At 35.6% G+C, this 16,216-nt stretch overlaps 1 protein-coding gene across 2 annotated transcripts in view; it reads right to left on the minus strand.

Annotated features, from left to right (window-relative positions):
* LOC143248887 (ecotropic viral integration site 5 ortholog-like) overlaps window positions 1–16,216 on the minus strand; it is an 87,666-nt gene that overhangs the window by 46,608 nt on the left and 24,842 nt on the right. For both annotated transcript variants that reach the window (XM_076497784.1, XM_076497783.1), the window contains exons 2-3: window positions 9,688–9,916; window positions 4,887–5,100 (exon numbers count right to left, since the gene is read on the minus strand). In XM_076497784.1, the coding sequence (XP_076353899.1) occupies window positions 4,887–5,100; window positions 9,688–9,842 (369 nt within the window). In that variant the 5' untranslated portion in view covers window positions 9,843–9,916. The remainder of the gene's footprint in view (window positions 1–4,886; window positions 5,101–9,687; window positions 9,917–16,216) is intronic.

Here is a 16,216-nt window from a genome sequence, read left to right on the forward strand (position 1 = left end):
CTGGTCTGGAATTGAATATTTTATCGGCGGTTCACGATGAGCGAATTAGTTTCGAGTTGATAACAATACAGTTCACTTAAGAGTTTTGACTGCTCTAATACTGTTTACAAGCTGACTTTTCACCGACGAAGATGTCTAATGTCCTCGTTGAAATACTATTGTTCGAAGTTAATTCTTCAAAGTTAAATGGTTCGTAATGTTCGAAATCTATAAACGTACCTGGTCAAATATTTGTCGTTTCCCGAGTAGTAAGCGTTAACCACAGTTATAGCTTCCGAGATTTATAATATACTAATTGTAAGAAATCAAAAATATATAACTGTCTCTCGGCGAGGTTTTTCAAAATTCGATTGCAACAATACTTGAAGGTACGCTGGTGCTTTTGTAAAACGTATTTTGTTGATATTGGTTTGGTTTGTTTTGAATTTCGCGCAAAGCAACTCAAGGGCTATCTGCGCCAGCCGCCCCTAATTTAGCAGTGTAAGACAGTGTAATGACAGTTAGTCATCACCACCCACCGCCACGGCTGAAAAGGCGAGCATGTTTAGTGCGATCAGGATTCGAACTCACGACTTAACACGCTTGGCCATGCCGGGCCTGCCACGACTTCTATATTGGAGAAACAAGTAGAAAAATGGAAACCAGATTCAAAGAACATAAAAAGTCACCTTTACACGTTTTCGAACACTGTAAGTCAAATAAACACAACATAACTATAGAAAACACTCAAACAATAAATAAAGAAACAAACATAAACAAATGCAAAATTAAAGAAGCCTTACTTATACAACAACTCAAGCCCAAAATAAACCAATACAAAGGAACACCTTTATACCTATATTAAAAATAATATAATAAATAATAATAATAAAATAAATAATATAAAATTATATATTCAAACATCTAAGCACGTCCTCTACATTCCTACACTCAGTTAAACAACCCCTTTCAAACATGTGGTCAGCTTCCGGTCAGTTATCTTTTCCTTTCTTTGTGAACCTGACGATGACGGAAGAAAGTGTTCGCTCCTCTACGTAAACATTTTTCTCAACCCAAACGAGCTTTTTATACAAACATATTTTTCTCTACAAGTGGGTTTCTCGATATCACTGAACATGATTATTAACGTTGTTATATATACGCCATACTACTAGTAGTATTACGGTACTGTGGCACTATGGTCATACAAAGATACTGTAAAGAACCGACAAATGAACAAAATCAATTTAGGAATGTTTGAGAAAAAAGATCAACTAAACAAGTTCATGTGAGCAAGGTTAGTACTGAGTACTAGGCTTAACGTTAGTGGCCTTAGTTGTAATGTATTAGTATTAGGCCCAACGTTAGTGTTATTTGAGAATTGAGTAACAATAACGCTAGGCCTAAATACTGTAACTAGTTTAGTGTAAGTACACTGGAAACGTTACAGTAGCCTGGAATAATGAAGTGGACTATTCCCAATTTAAGGTTGTCGTTTTGAATTTGCGTTCGCATCCAGGTATGCACATTAAGTTTCAGACATACGCCTATTTTGTTGATATATGGTTTGTTGGGTCATCGAAAGTCCCCACGGCTAAACTGAGCTCAAAGTTAAGGTTACAACTCATTCTTCAGATATTTGATTAGCATTAAGGTACTCTACCTTAGGCCTAACTCAGTCTTTAGTAGTTTAATGTGCAGTACAATTTACAATTGATTATATGTTATGTATGTGTACCAGTACAGAATGATTACTGTGTATATAGGCTACTGCAATATGTGTTGCTGATCGCAAATTGTCTTGGAATACTTTTTGGCCCACAATGGATTTGCATGTTACCATTGTCATTGCTTCTTGGATACAGCTACCATAGAAATAACCTTAATGAAACTTTTGCAATGACTGAAACCTAATTCTTCTAGAATGGATTGAAGCAAGTCTCGAATGGTTTTTAACCAATCAGGATGTAGCAAATCAGTGAATGTATTTATTAATTCATGTTTATGTGCTGATGGACCTAGGTCCTAGGATAACTTGCTGACAATCTTTATTTAAATGTAAACCTAGAGTTTTGTATGTTTTACTGTCTTATAAACGTTTCTTTTTATAAATTTCAGTGTTTTTCTAATAATTATAACTATATATGATCCATAATCTTTTGGGTTTTTTGTATTTTCGTTTCTGTAATTTTCACACTGCAAGATGAAACTTGTTCAATTAAGTGATGCACAAAAGAGGAAACTGGCAAAATAGAACCAACAAAAGGCTTTGGATTTAGTGGTCAAGACTGGAAAGCTGACTCATTTTTTCACTCAACTTACACAATATGATATTCCAAATAAAAAGCTATTTCCGCCATCAGAAGTCACTTGTACTTCGTCTGACTCTGACAGATTGAAGTTGAACCAAGCTCCACACCTACAAGTACCACTTTCTTCACTAAAAGGTGAGAACATTATGATGACGTTGAGGTGTCATTGGCTGGCTCAACTGGCACAAGTCTCACAACTGATCTCACTTTGCCTGAGAGTTCTCCTGATATCTCTAGTGTTAATGTTGATGCAGGTTGCTCTACAAGACAGTCTGAAGTTGAAATAATTGCAGAAAATGAAAATCTACTGGATTTTGCTGAAATGCTTCAGTCTACAAAAGGCGAAGAAACTAAAGCAAAAGATCCAGGGTTGTGGCTCGATTTCTCTGCTGCTGATATGGCTTATTGGATTGCTTGTGGACCCATTGACTGTCAACACCACAATTTGGCAAATCTTGTTGGACTTTCAGTAGTGGCAAACCAACGAGATACTGTTTGCAAAAACGTTTCTTTGGGGTAAAAGCCAATGGTGAACGATAAAAGAGAGAATGGTTATTGTATTCATTATCAACAGGGTAAGTTTACTGCTTTGTTTGTAAACTTTTTGCCCCTAAATTTTCCTCACGTTTTGTTGAAAGAGAAAGGTTCAGTGACTGGTGAAATACTATTGCAATTGATCATCATGAAAGAAGCACTACTCACCGAGGCTCAAGGTGGCCAGGTAGAAAAGGTTTGAATCCCCGTCATATTCTCGCCCTTTAAACCGTAGAGGCGTTATAATATTACAGTTAATCCCATTATTAGTTGGTAAAAGAGTGGCCCAAGAGTTGACGGTGGGTGTTGATGACTAGCTGCCTTTCATCTTGTCTTGCACTGCTAAATTAGAATGGCTAGTGCAGATTTGACCCAAGAGTTGGCGGTGGGTGTTGATGACTAGCTGCCTTTCCTCTTGTCTTGCACTGCTAAATTAGGATGGCTAGCGCAGATTTTTGCGCGAAATTCAAAACAAACAAACAAAACCAAGACTCTATGCTAACATACTTAACTCGTAGACAAGGTTTAGGCTTGCGACAAGAGATGGAAAAATAAATTAAAGAAGAGTGCAATTACTGGGAACATGTCTTGGAGCATGTAGTAGCTGTTATTCGTATGCTAGCTGAACGTGGCCTGGCTTTTTGAGAAATGGATGAAAAATTTGGTTCACTGCAGAATGGGAATTTTTTAGGGCTGCTTGAGCTCATAAGTTATTTCGATCCATTTTCAGCAGGGCACGTTTCGAAATATGGAAATTCTGGAAAAGGAAATCCTTCTTACTTGTCCACAACGAACTGTGAAGAAATCATTGAACCAATGGCTCAGAATGTCCACGCGTTCATTGTTGATGAAGTGAATTCTTCGAGTTATTTTAGCTTGTCAGTTGACTCGACACCGGATCTATGACATATAGATCAGTTAAGTGTTTTACTTCGATACTTAAAAGATGGGCAGCCTATTGAACGCTTTTTAACCTTTCTGGAACTGGAAAGCCATACTAGTGAGGAAATGGCAAACCAGGTATTGCAGTACTTACGAGAAGTTTGCAAACTTAATTTTTCAAAATGTGGAGGGTCAGTCTAACGACAATACTTCTAACATGTCTGGGTGTTATAAGGGGATGCAGCAAAGAATTTTAGAAGAAAATAAGTTTGTCATATATGTATCCTGTGCAGCCCATTCACTAAATCTGGTAGGCCGAAGTGCTGTTGTCTGCTGTCAAGTGGCAGTTATTTTTCTCTCTACAATGCATTTGCTCTATACATTTTTTTTTCAGCATCAACCAGCCGGTGAAATATTTTTAAAGCTTGTCTTGGAAATTAAAGTGTGTTAAAATCCCTTTCTGATACCAGATGGGAGACACATGCAATGGCAACAACAGCAATTTTGAAGTATTTCTTTAAGATTTTGGAAGCTTTAGGGTGTCTAGTTGAAGACCAGTCACAAAAGGGAGACACTAGAATAGAAGCAGACAGTATTGCAAATAAGTTGCAAGAGCTGGAATTTGTTTTTATATTGATCATGTGGGATGAGATTTTGCAAAAGTTTCATAAAGCAAGTCAAGTTCTACAAAATGAGGATGTGAACTTAAAAACGTGCAGATCTGTACGGGTCATTAGTTGACCAACTACATGCTTTAAGGGATGACTTTGAAAGATTTGATGCAGTTGCAAAGGAAGTACTACCAGATGTTGATTACAGTGCAGCTCAAACTCACAAACGTGTCAGAAAGAAGGTACTCAATGACGGAGATGCCCAAGAAGTAGATCTGAATGCCATAGATAAATTTGTCATTAATGTTTTGAGGTGGCCATATAATAAATGTTTTAGAAATTATACCTTTGTTTTATACATTTATAGTTAATGTACCTTTACACTTTCAATCTCAGTTAAGTTCAGCATCTGAAGCATTATAAAAAGATATATAAAAAGGTGTTAATCTTATTGGAACAGCGGTATGTATCCGGACTTACAACACTTAAAAACAGATGGACAGAGCTTTAAACAAACTTAAGAAAGAGTTACTCGTATCATTCATTAAGAAACATTAAAACCACTTACTTTAATAAATAAATTATTTTTCTTTGTGTGATAATCCCACTCATTCAGTATCTTCCTCCAAGTTAAGCTAGCATTTTCTTCAAGTTGTTCATTTTCCAGTGCTATGGTTTGATGACTTTGGGAAGACTGGACAGAGATTAAACTGGTATCAGAAGACTTCCGGGAGTGAGACTGAACCAAGGAATTCAATGACTTTGAGTCTGATTCCAAAAGTCTAAAAAACAACAACAACAGAGGTTTAGAGATCATACTCGCTGAACATACTCAGGACTTTTATAACAAGTTAAATGTAAACATTTAGCTGATTTACACAAGGAAAAGATACTTTCATTAGGATGAACAAAAATAATAATAGTGAAAGATCACCAAATTAAAACAACTTTATTAATGAGCGCTAAGGTAATGGCTTTGCAGGTTAAAATCCCCCATCGCACCAAACATGCTTGCTCTTTTAGCTGTGGTGGCGTTATAATGTGCGATCATTTTTACGATTCGTTGGTAAAAGAGTAACCCAAGAGTTGGCGGTGAGTGGTGATGATTAGCTGCATTCCCTCTAGTCTTAAACTGCTAAATTGGGAACGGCTAGCGCAGAGAGCCCTCGTGTAACTTTCCATAAAATTCAAAAACAAACACTAAAGTAGCGTTTCAGGCAAAAGCCCTTCATCGGGTTTCTAGTGAAAACGACGCCGTTAATAGAAGAATTAGGGTAAAAGAAAAGGAACAAGTAGCACATGGCTCGAAAGCTCAAGAACAAATTCTTGAGCCACAAACGAGCTAAGAGAAGTGATATACAATAATAAAAAATAATAATACGATTAATAAATTATTCGGTAAAATGTGAAAAATATTATAAATTAAAGTAATTTAATATAAAGAAAAATAGAACATGAGTATAAGCAACAATGTAGGAAAATAAAATCAATGGGAGAATGAATACGTGTATGGAATAACATTTTTCAAATAGAGATAACACTTTCTAAACGGCAAGACATTATTAAACCTGCTAATAAAGGTGGCGCAGTAATGTTAGCGCAATCACAGAACCACGTAATTTTACCTTCTTACTATAATTCATAAACCAGAAAAACATGGTCGCTTTATTATTTCTGCCTGTAACAGCCTCACTGAATTGATTTCGTGTTTTCTTCATGACGGTCTTGAGCCTTTTGCCTTGTTTCTTCCCAGTTATATAACACACATGAGTCTTGCATCTAAACTTTCAACATCTTTCAGTATTCTAGTAGTAAATATTACATATTTATCATAGACATACAAACACTTTACACATAATTCCCTGTGGCGATGGTACGAATGCCCTCAAACATTACCTGGATCTTCGATGTTCTGTAACTCATTTCACGTGTGTCCTTTTACGTTTTGCCAATGTTATATTAACCGTGAACAGATTTTCATTTGATAGCAGATTTTACCACCAAATAAAAGGTGTTGCTATGGGAACAAACACGAGACTTTTTTATGCTTTAATATTTTATATATAAAATTGGATATTCTCCACTTATCAAGGAATACTTTCTACTCTTTACAATCACTGTGTTGATGACATTGTTGGTGTAGCCAGCACACGCCCGTGTGCGACTTAAGTTAATATTTACACTTTGTTTCTTCTTTCTATCCTGCACTCACCTGCACATGAATAGTTTCCTTAAAGCTCTTACGCCTTTTAGATATTCTTATTTCCACTGAGGATCATCATTTATGAACATCAATGCATTACAAACCTACTTCATGTTCAGACTATTCTTTACATCCGTTACAACTCTTTCCATCCACGTCCTACATTTCAGTCACTTTCATATTCCAAATTTTAAGGCTGCACAGATTCCGCAGACCACTAATCCATTAGGAGTCAAAATCGGAAGATATGAAAAATTTCGTTGTCATTCGTTCCTACGAAAAAGTCATCCATTCTGAAACTCGAGAATACAACCTAAAACCTAAACTGAAAACTACAAGCTCTCGAATATCTTTTTCTTTACTTACCACTCATCTCTAAATTTGCCCAGATCATAAAACAAAACTTCAATATCCTCACTGACGATCCTATAACTTCCAAAAGTTTTAAATAACATTATCTGATCAGTTATAGACATGATAAAAATTTCAGAAACATTCCATTCCACAGTATCATTCAAAAAATTTCCCCTTGTGTGAACTATGGAGCGTCCTGTCGCCACAGAAAGAATTGTGTCACCTGTCAATATGTTAACACCACAATAACCGTGTTTGGCCCTAATGCAAAATTCTAAATACAACAGTCATTCTCTTACATTTCATCAAGCTTAATATGTTGTGTGGTCTGTAAAAATATGGTATGTTACACATTGGTCAAACAGATTGCCTCTTAGAAGATCGTTCACGTGAATATTTCTCTTATTTACGAAACAACGACATCGCTAAACCTACAGGAATACATTTCAATAATCCTTAACATTTTATCTTCGACTTAACCACATTTGGACTCATATTTCCGCCTTCCATCGTAACTAAAAGAGAACGCCTTGATAAAAAAGTTTTATATTAAAAATTAGGCACTATCAATCCGTTTGGAATGAATGAAGAGTTCTCTTTTCTTTAACTATATAATTTCCATTTTCCCGCTCCTCAATTATCTTTATACGTAGTCTATACTTTCTCACATTAAACATTTATTTACACAACACTTTTGTGTTTAAAGTATGCACTGTTTTCCACCCTCTAGCTCTATCACTTGTCACCCATGTTGTCACACTTATATCCATTTATTTGATCGGTTTCTTTTCACAGCATTTTTAGAAGTAAATTCTCATATCTTATGTCGTTGTATTTCTTTGCACAATATGTATTATTAGATGCACAAGTTCATTCTTTCATTGATATGATTTTATTAAATTGTTACTTGTGTTAACGTTATATTTTTTTCTTCTTTTTCTTTGGGTTATTTATCATAATTTACTGGAATTTTCACATTTACCGAACAATTTATCAATTGTATTATTAATTTATCTTTTTATGTCACTTCTCTTAGCTTGTTTGAAGTTTAACAAATTGTTCTATAACCTTCGATCCACGTGTTTTCTTTATTTCACCCTACCTCTCCTATTAAGAGCTTCATTCTCACTTGAAATCCGAAAAACAGACTTTGCCTGAAACTTTAATCAGTGATGTCGAGAAAACCCACTTGTAGAGAAATATATATGTAAAAACGGCTCGTCTGGGTTGAGAAAATATTTTACGTAGAGGAACGAACAACGTTTCGATCTTCTTCGGTAATCGTCAGGTTCACAAAGAAAGAAAGAGGTAACTAACTAGAAGCTGACCACATGTTTGGAAGGGGTTGTGTAACTGAGTGTCGGAATGTAGGGAGCGGTGTTAGATGTTTAAATATATAATTTTCTTTTATTATATTTAATATAGGTATAAAGGCATTCCTTTATATTGGCTTATTTTGGGTTTAAGTTGTTGTATAAGTAAGGCTTTTTTAATTTTGCATTTGTTTATGTTTGTTTCTTTATTTAGTATTTGAGTGCTTTCTATGGTTATGTTGTGTTTATTTGACTTGCAGTGCTCGAAAACGTGTGAAGGTGACTTTTTGTGTTCTTTGAATCTGGTTTCCATTTTTCTACTTGTTTCTCCAATATAGAAGTCGTGGGAGTTATCACATTGTATTTTATAAATAATGTTGGTGTGGTGTTTGCCAGTGTAGTTTTTACATAGTATAGACCTCTGTTTTGTGCCTGTTTTTTGAATAAATTTGATATTAACTGGAATGTCATATTTTGTTACTAGTTTTTGCCAAATGTTGGTTATTTGTCTGCTGATGTCGGGAATATATGGTATGCAGCAGTATATGATTTCGTGATTTTTTGATTCGTGAGATATATTTACTTTTGTTGGTTGATTTTGCTTTCTGTCTAGGTGTGTGCGTATAATGTTTTCTACGGTTTGTGGAGAAAACTTGTTGATGTTGATGAAGTATTGTTTTATTTTGTCTAATTCATCTTTAATTTTATCTGGTGAGCATAGATTTATGGCTGTGTTTATTTGGTTTCTTAGTATGTTGAGTTTTTGTTTTGTTTCATGTGCTGAGTCCCAAGGAATGTACAGTCCAGTATGGGTGATTTTTCGGTGGATTTCTATTTTAAATTGTGTGTCGGTTCTTGTAATTTTGAGGTTAAGAAATGATATTTGATTGTTTTCTTCCTATTTACATGTGAAGTTAATGTTGGGATGTATAGAGTTAATGTGACTGAAAAAATTAAATGTGTGTTCTCTAGATCTGAATCCCGCAACTGTGTCGTCTACATATCTGTACCAGTATAGTGGTGGATATAATGCTGTGTTAATTGCCTGTGTTTCAACTTGTGTCATAAAAATATTGGCTAGAACTGGTGATACTGGGTTGCCCATGCTTAGGCCATTTGTTTGTATACAGTTGTGGTTGTTGAACGTGAAGTTTGTCTTCATCGTGGTGAATTCTATGAGGGTTGCTGGGAATGTCACAAATCTGAACCTTGTGGAATTTATGGTGACTTAAGCACAAAACTAAAAGCAAACCGTTTCAAATGAGCACTCTTACTTACATCATAACTCTTAAAGTGAAAATAAAACAAAAAGAATGATGTTTAAAATTATGTCACAGTTTATCCAACGTTTTATTAAAGTCAGTTTAAATCGGATAATCTAATCTTGCACAAAATATTCAACAGTCACTATTCTGATTATAATATGTACATGCAATGGCATCAGCGAATGCTCTACTGTCTACTAAAACAAACAATGAATTAATAACTACATAACTTACCTATTTTGTTTTTCCAGTCGGGCAAGGAGTCGCAGGTCCTCTTTACTACATGATTGACTTTTACCATTCATCAGTTCTCCTTTTAACAACTTCTTCACGGGCGTACAAGGGACGGAGCTAGCGGAAGACTCCGTTACTAAGGTAGCGCGCAGCATTCTGGAGAGTTAAACCTCCTACGTCAGGCTTAACATCACCGTTTGGTTTCTCGTTTCTGCTGGAACTAGAATATCTGTGGAAAGAGCGATCTAAAGTTAGCAAGAACTGGCGGATGTTGCACATCCTGCCACAGGTCGATATATCGATCAAGCGCCTACGTGTATGTGCAAGTTCCTACTCTGTAATTGATGTTGATATAGGAAAAACAATAAAAGGATAAAACGCACACACACACACTACAGTATTGTTTACTGCGTTAAAAATGTCTATACTGCAGTTATTGAAGTGAAGAAAAGAAATATAACTGACATCACTCCTGTGGAGTGTTGCAGAGGTATATAAGACGATGTATGTCGTAACACTTTCACTCCGAGGGAACAAAGAAAACCAACACGAATTTTAAAAAATAATAAAATAATTGGGAATCCAAGTAAGGCTTCATGTTGCAAATCAGTATACTTTTTTACTTACTGTTGTTGGCCTTGTAATTTATTTAAATTATAAGGACTACTGAGTTAAAGTAAAGAAGAATATTTTAGAATATGTCATCCATACTACTACATCTGCTTTATCTAATGCAGACGATGACTTTCGCACGATACCAAGACTCATCTGTTATGCTAAACTCAAATAACATAATATAATGAGAGTTATCTATCAGCATACACGACTCACCGCACAGTTTTCATTATCTGTGTACCTCTTGGGTTCCGATGTAAAACAAATATGAAATTAAATTTTTCAATTAATGTTAACGTACTACACCTCACTTTGTAAATAACATTAACGAATAACATTTTCATAATACGTAGTCATAGAAAATACAACTCTTCAAAATGCAGAGAATTAAACACTTTAATATTATAATCCGAAAATGGTGTGAAAGCTGCTACAAATATTTATATGTATTCAGCTGTATTAAAGTTTTACGTGTTATGTTCTCAAAATATGCTACTATTAGTCTTGTAAAGAAAGAACCCTAATTTCGTTTGCAGGTTTGATCACACGCTGATTTTTTAAACCGATTGTACCTGTTAGTGAGTAAAGATTTATTAAGGATGTAGAGTGTTTAGAACTGCTTGTTCAAATGTGGAAACGTAAACATAGAGACAAGCAGCAGCTCATTGTAGTATATCCCACACCCATAGTGGGAAGACTATGTACATTGTGCTATAAGACAAGTGGTCTTCACACTAGATAGATGCTACCTGCACTTCCTAAGTCAGTGGGCACTCATATGAATTTTTCAGTGTGTAAAGCGTACACAATTTTTCAGAGATTTTTTTATGGTTCATAATCGACCCGTTTTTTTTCTTCAAAATTATTCCAGTTTTCGGTATTTAAAGAAAAGACATCACCCAATATAACTATAGATTTAAATTCTTTCAGCTATCAATGTTTATGTATATAGCACAGATATTATAACTAACAAAGGATAATGCAGTTTAGGTACTCTTCTACAGACAAGATGACTCTACATTAAAATCTAATTGTACCAATAAGTTAAACCAGAATTGCAGTTTCAAATAGCTTGTTTGGTTTTGAGTTAAGCGCAAAGTTACTCGAGAGCTGTGTTAGCCGTCCCTAATTTTGCAGTGTAAGACCAGAGGGATGTCAGCTAGTCATCATCACCCACCGCCAACTCTTGGGCTACTCTTTTACCAACGAATAGTGGGATTGATCGTAACATTATAGTGCCCCCAGGGCTGAAAGGGCGAGCATGTTTGGTGTGACGAGGATTCGAACCTGAGACCTTCAGATTACGAATCGAGTGTCTTTACCACCTGGCCATGACGGGCCAAATAGCTTGTTATATAAATTAATTTTAGATCACGAAAACAGGGTAGTTTCCTTGAAAGGGGGCAAAGGCTGCCTGGAGGGGTCACGTGTTTTAATCATTGTTTAGTGGTGCGTTTTCTGTCAGTTAGTCTGTAGACACTAAAATGATGGCACATAAGAAGCGCTTAACATTTATACTGTCGTTACGTCATTAAAACACGCGAATTGCTATGAATAATTACAAGAATTATGCATTCAGTTGGCTACAAACAAAACATGATACATGAACTTCAAAAGCAACAAATAAAAGATATTTGTTACTCTTAATTTTTGTTTTGTTTAATCTTGAAACAGACACTTTGGGGAGCCTGCAGAAGTACGTCTAGTATAACATTTCCTTTTTTGATTAATTTCACATAAATTTTAGTTAAACACAAACTACGTATCTGCAGTGAATTCAAAATGAAGGACAAAACGTCTGACATATTCGCTATTTTAACAGGTGTTAAAGTAGTTACATATGATATGTAATTTTCAATATACTGGATTATTAATTAGTTACTGTTTTAATTTTATTTTTATTTATTTATTTTAAAGCAAAATCACATTGGCTATCTGCTCTGTCCATTGTATATAATCGAATCCTTGCATTTAGAGTCGTAAGTACGTCGATTTAGTTTTTTTTATCAGAAGATTGTGTTTGTTTATATCCTACATTTTGTAAATAGTAAATACTACAGTGTCCCTAAGAAGAGTCCCCCACTAGGACAGCAGTAAGTCAACGGATTTACAGCACTAAAATCAGGGTTTCGCTTCCCTTAGGTGGATTCAGCAGATAGCCCGGTGTGGCTTTGTTATAATAAAACACACATTGGAAACGATTGAATTTTTTTGTTAAGATTTGCTTTTTGCGATGAAAAACAGCCCGTTAAATAAAGCATTACTCACTGCAATCTTGAAACAGTTCATTTTAACTCTGTGGTAGGGTATGAGTCTAGAGAGTAGCGCAAACGATGTCATATATTAATATGTAGGCTATGGCCCGTAGATCACGAAATCGCGTGACGCATAGTTGCTGTCAGGGTAGCAATAGAAAAATTCGAAGGCCAAGGTGACTGCTGAAATAGACATTTTGCATATATCATATATTTATCATACCATCATTTTTTATTCATGTAGTATTACACATAAAATACATGAATATGAAGTAAGTCGGTTCGGCATGGCTGGTGGTTAAAGCATTTGACTCGTAATCCGACGTTTGCGGGTTCGAATCTCTTTCACATGCTCGCTCTCTCAGCCGTGGGGGCGTTATAAAGTTACGGTCAATCCCACTATTCGTTGGTAAAAGAGTAGCCCAAGATTTGGCGATGGGTGGTGATGACTAGCTATCTTCCCCTTTAGTCTGCTAAATTATGGATGACTAACGCAGATAGCTCTCGTGTAGCTTTGCGCGAAATTCAACAAAATCAAAACTTAACAGAGTGTAAAATAAACACTGGGCAGACAACATATGTAAACCTGGCATGCCCTAATAGTTAGAGACATTCGACTTCCAAACTGTGGGTCGTGAATTCGAAACCGTTCACCAAATATGTTGGCTCTTTCAACTGGGGGGGGGGGCGTTATAATGTAAGTTGTATAATCTTTTTGGAAACTAAACATCAGTCCTGTTGGCACAAAGCAAACTAAAGTACTTATTGGCCAATTAGACAAACAGCATTAAAGTTATAATTTACTTTAAGTAATACAAATATCTAAGGTTTTTTTTTAGCCAGTGATATTACTTAAAAGTCTTAGTTTATTTATTTATTTATATCTCTGTATTTGAGATATTTTGTAAACAAACGTAATGATGAGTTAAATTTGTATACAAAATGAAGGATAATTTTATTATGTTATACATTTCTATAAATTGTGGCAAGTTTTTTATTGCGCCTAGATAGAATTAAAGTAACTTGAATGAATTTTAGAAAGAAAGTTATATATTTATATTTTCATATAAAAAATACTTTATAAAGATACTTTAATAATTACAAAAATTCTTTATCGCCAGATACTCATAAACTTGATAAATTATTTGAAACATATCGTATGAGAAATAACTTCTGGAGTACTCCAATGAATTAAGTGATGGATCATTTCTTTTGTAGTATCATAGAGATTGTAGAGCAACATATCAAAATTCCGTCCTATAAAACGTAGAGTGAAACAAGTCCGTTTTGGTCAATACAGTAGGGAAAACGAAAATCCGAAGGAAAAGTAATTTTCCAAAAGTGCTGCAGTCGATTCGTTTGACTGAAAACAAAAATTGTATCATTGAGGGGAATTATGTGCATCAGTTCGTGACGAAAGTGGAGGAAGTTATAGATGGTCAATAGTTGAAACATATTGATACCGATACTCCAAGTATATATTCCAAAGAACTTCAACCTTCTATATAGCAAATGATAGGACTGTTCTAAATAGAATTAAAAGCATACCAAAAGGTTAATCTTGTAGCTACTGAAGCTAGATGTCACAGAAAAAAAAATGCATATTATTATCACACATCAAACCACATGACATTGATTTCTAGATAAAGCAAAACATGGCAACTTCTTTTACTGACAAGTTAAAAGAAGAACGTGAATAACCAATAATTATGGAAAAAGGTTTTATTCCAAGTATCATCTCCAAAGAAAAGGTTTATAGAAATAGCCACAGATTTAGGTATTGACGATAATATTTGTTTTTTAATTTCGTGGAAAGCTACACGAGGGCTATCTGCGCTAGCCGTTTCTAATTTAGCAGTGTAAGACTAGAGGGTAGGCAGCTAGTCATCACCACCCACCGCCAACTCTTGGGCTACTCTTTTACCAACAAATAGTGGGGTTGACCGTCCAATTATAACGTCCCACGGCTGAAAGGGCTAGCATGTTTGATGTGACGGGTATTCGAACCCGCGACCCTGAGATTACGAGTCGAACGCCTGAGCCCATCTGGCCATGCCGGGCCGCTACTTGAGGGCTATCTGCGCTAAGAAATTTATAAATTAAGTTTAGAGACTCTGTAAATATCTGTTTCAGTTGTGAAACGCGTTTTTTTTTTCAAGGGAAGAGAAATAAAACACTACTTGAAAGCTTGCATTACTGTAGAATGTTCTACAGAGATATTTTTAGTATTGCTATTAGGCCCGGCATGGCCAAGCGCGTTAAGGCGTGCGACTCGTAATCTGAGGGTCGCAGGTTCGCATCCCCGTCGCGCCAAACATGCTCGTCCTTTCAGCCGTGGGGGCGTTATAATGTGACTATTCATTGGTAAAAGAGTAGCCCAAGAGTTGGCGATGGGTGGTGATTACTAGCTTGCCTTCCCTCTAGTCTTACACTGCTAAATTAGGGATGGCTAGCACAGATATCCCTCGAGTAGCTTTGTGCGAAATTCAAAAACACAAAATATTGCTATTATTTTATAAAGTGCAGCTGTTACATTTTGAGGTTTAGTTTGTTTTGAATTTCGTGCATAGCTACTTGAGGGCTATCTGCACTAGCCGTTTCTAATTTAGCAGTGTAAGACTAGAGCTAAGTCAGCTAGTCACCACCACCCACCGCCCTCTTGGGCTACTCTTTTATCAACGAATAGTGGGATTTACCGTCACATTATAATGACCTCACGGCTGAAAGGACGAGCATGTTTGGTGCAACGGAGATTCGAACCCGCGACCCTCAGATTACTAGTCGAACACTTAACCCACCTGGCCATGCCGGGCCTTTGACGATAATGAAACGTATTGAAGGTCGTACTTAAAGAAACTCGTGGATGTTATTTGGTCAAAAATATATCAAAAGAGTGTCAGGTTTAGTGTGCTCAAATAAGAGAAACACTGAAAAGTTTGACATGTTATACAGCATATTTCAGAGAATTTTATATGGATATGCATGGAAACAGAAAGTAATGCTATATGTAAATAACTTGGTATATCAAGAAACACAATTTATGAAAATATAAATACACTTGATGGTAAGTACTATTAATTCCATGAAATGACTCTGTTGGCTCATGAAACATTTGGAACTCTCTCCTGTACAGAACTGTATGGTAGCTATCTAGAAAAAAATGGTTCAGCTGTGTGACAGATATCTCTGATTGATTGTGAAACCAAATGTGTCTTACCATTCCATGCCTCTACCATTTTAACATCAGACGTTTCCCTAAAACTTCTAAATTTAGGTGTGGGTCTGCATTAATAAGTATGGGAGTAGGTGTTTGATAAAGGACATGTATAGTTTTAGCTACAGTATATTTTAAACAAGAAATTAGTCTGTTTTTCTTTTCTGCTATAGAAATGGTCAAGTGACATTATTGGAATAACTCTTAGAGAAAGCTCATAAGTTCCACGTGGATTTTGCTAAAAGCTGTTAAATCAAAATATTCAATGACATATAGGGACAATGTTTGCTCTAGCTCTGTGAAAACCCAAGGTACTTTCAAAGTGCATTATTGTGACACTAAAGCCAGATGCGAACAAATCAGTGAGAATATACAAAAATGACTGATACATTGATCCAGTTGACTTGAAGAATAGCCAAAACCAATTCCCAAAATTTGTTCGCAC

Source organism: Tachypleus tridentatus, chromosome 4 (assembly GCF_004210375.1).
Source record: "Tachypleus tridentatus isolate NWPU-2018 chromosome 4, ASM421037v1, whole genome shotgun sequence".
Lineage (NCBI taxonomy): Eukaryota > Metazoa > Arthropoda > Merostomata > Xiphosura > Limulidae > Tachypleus > Tachypleus tridentatus.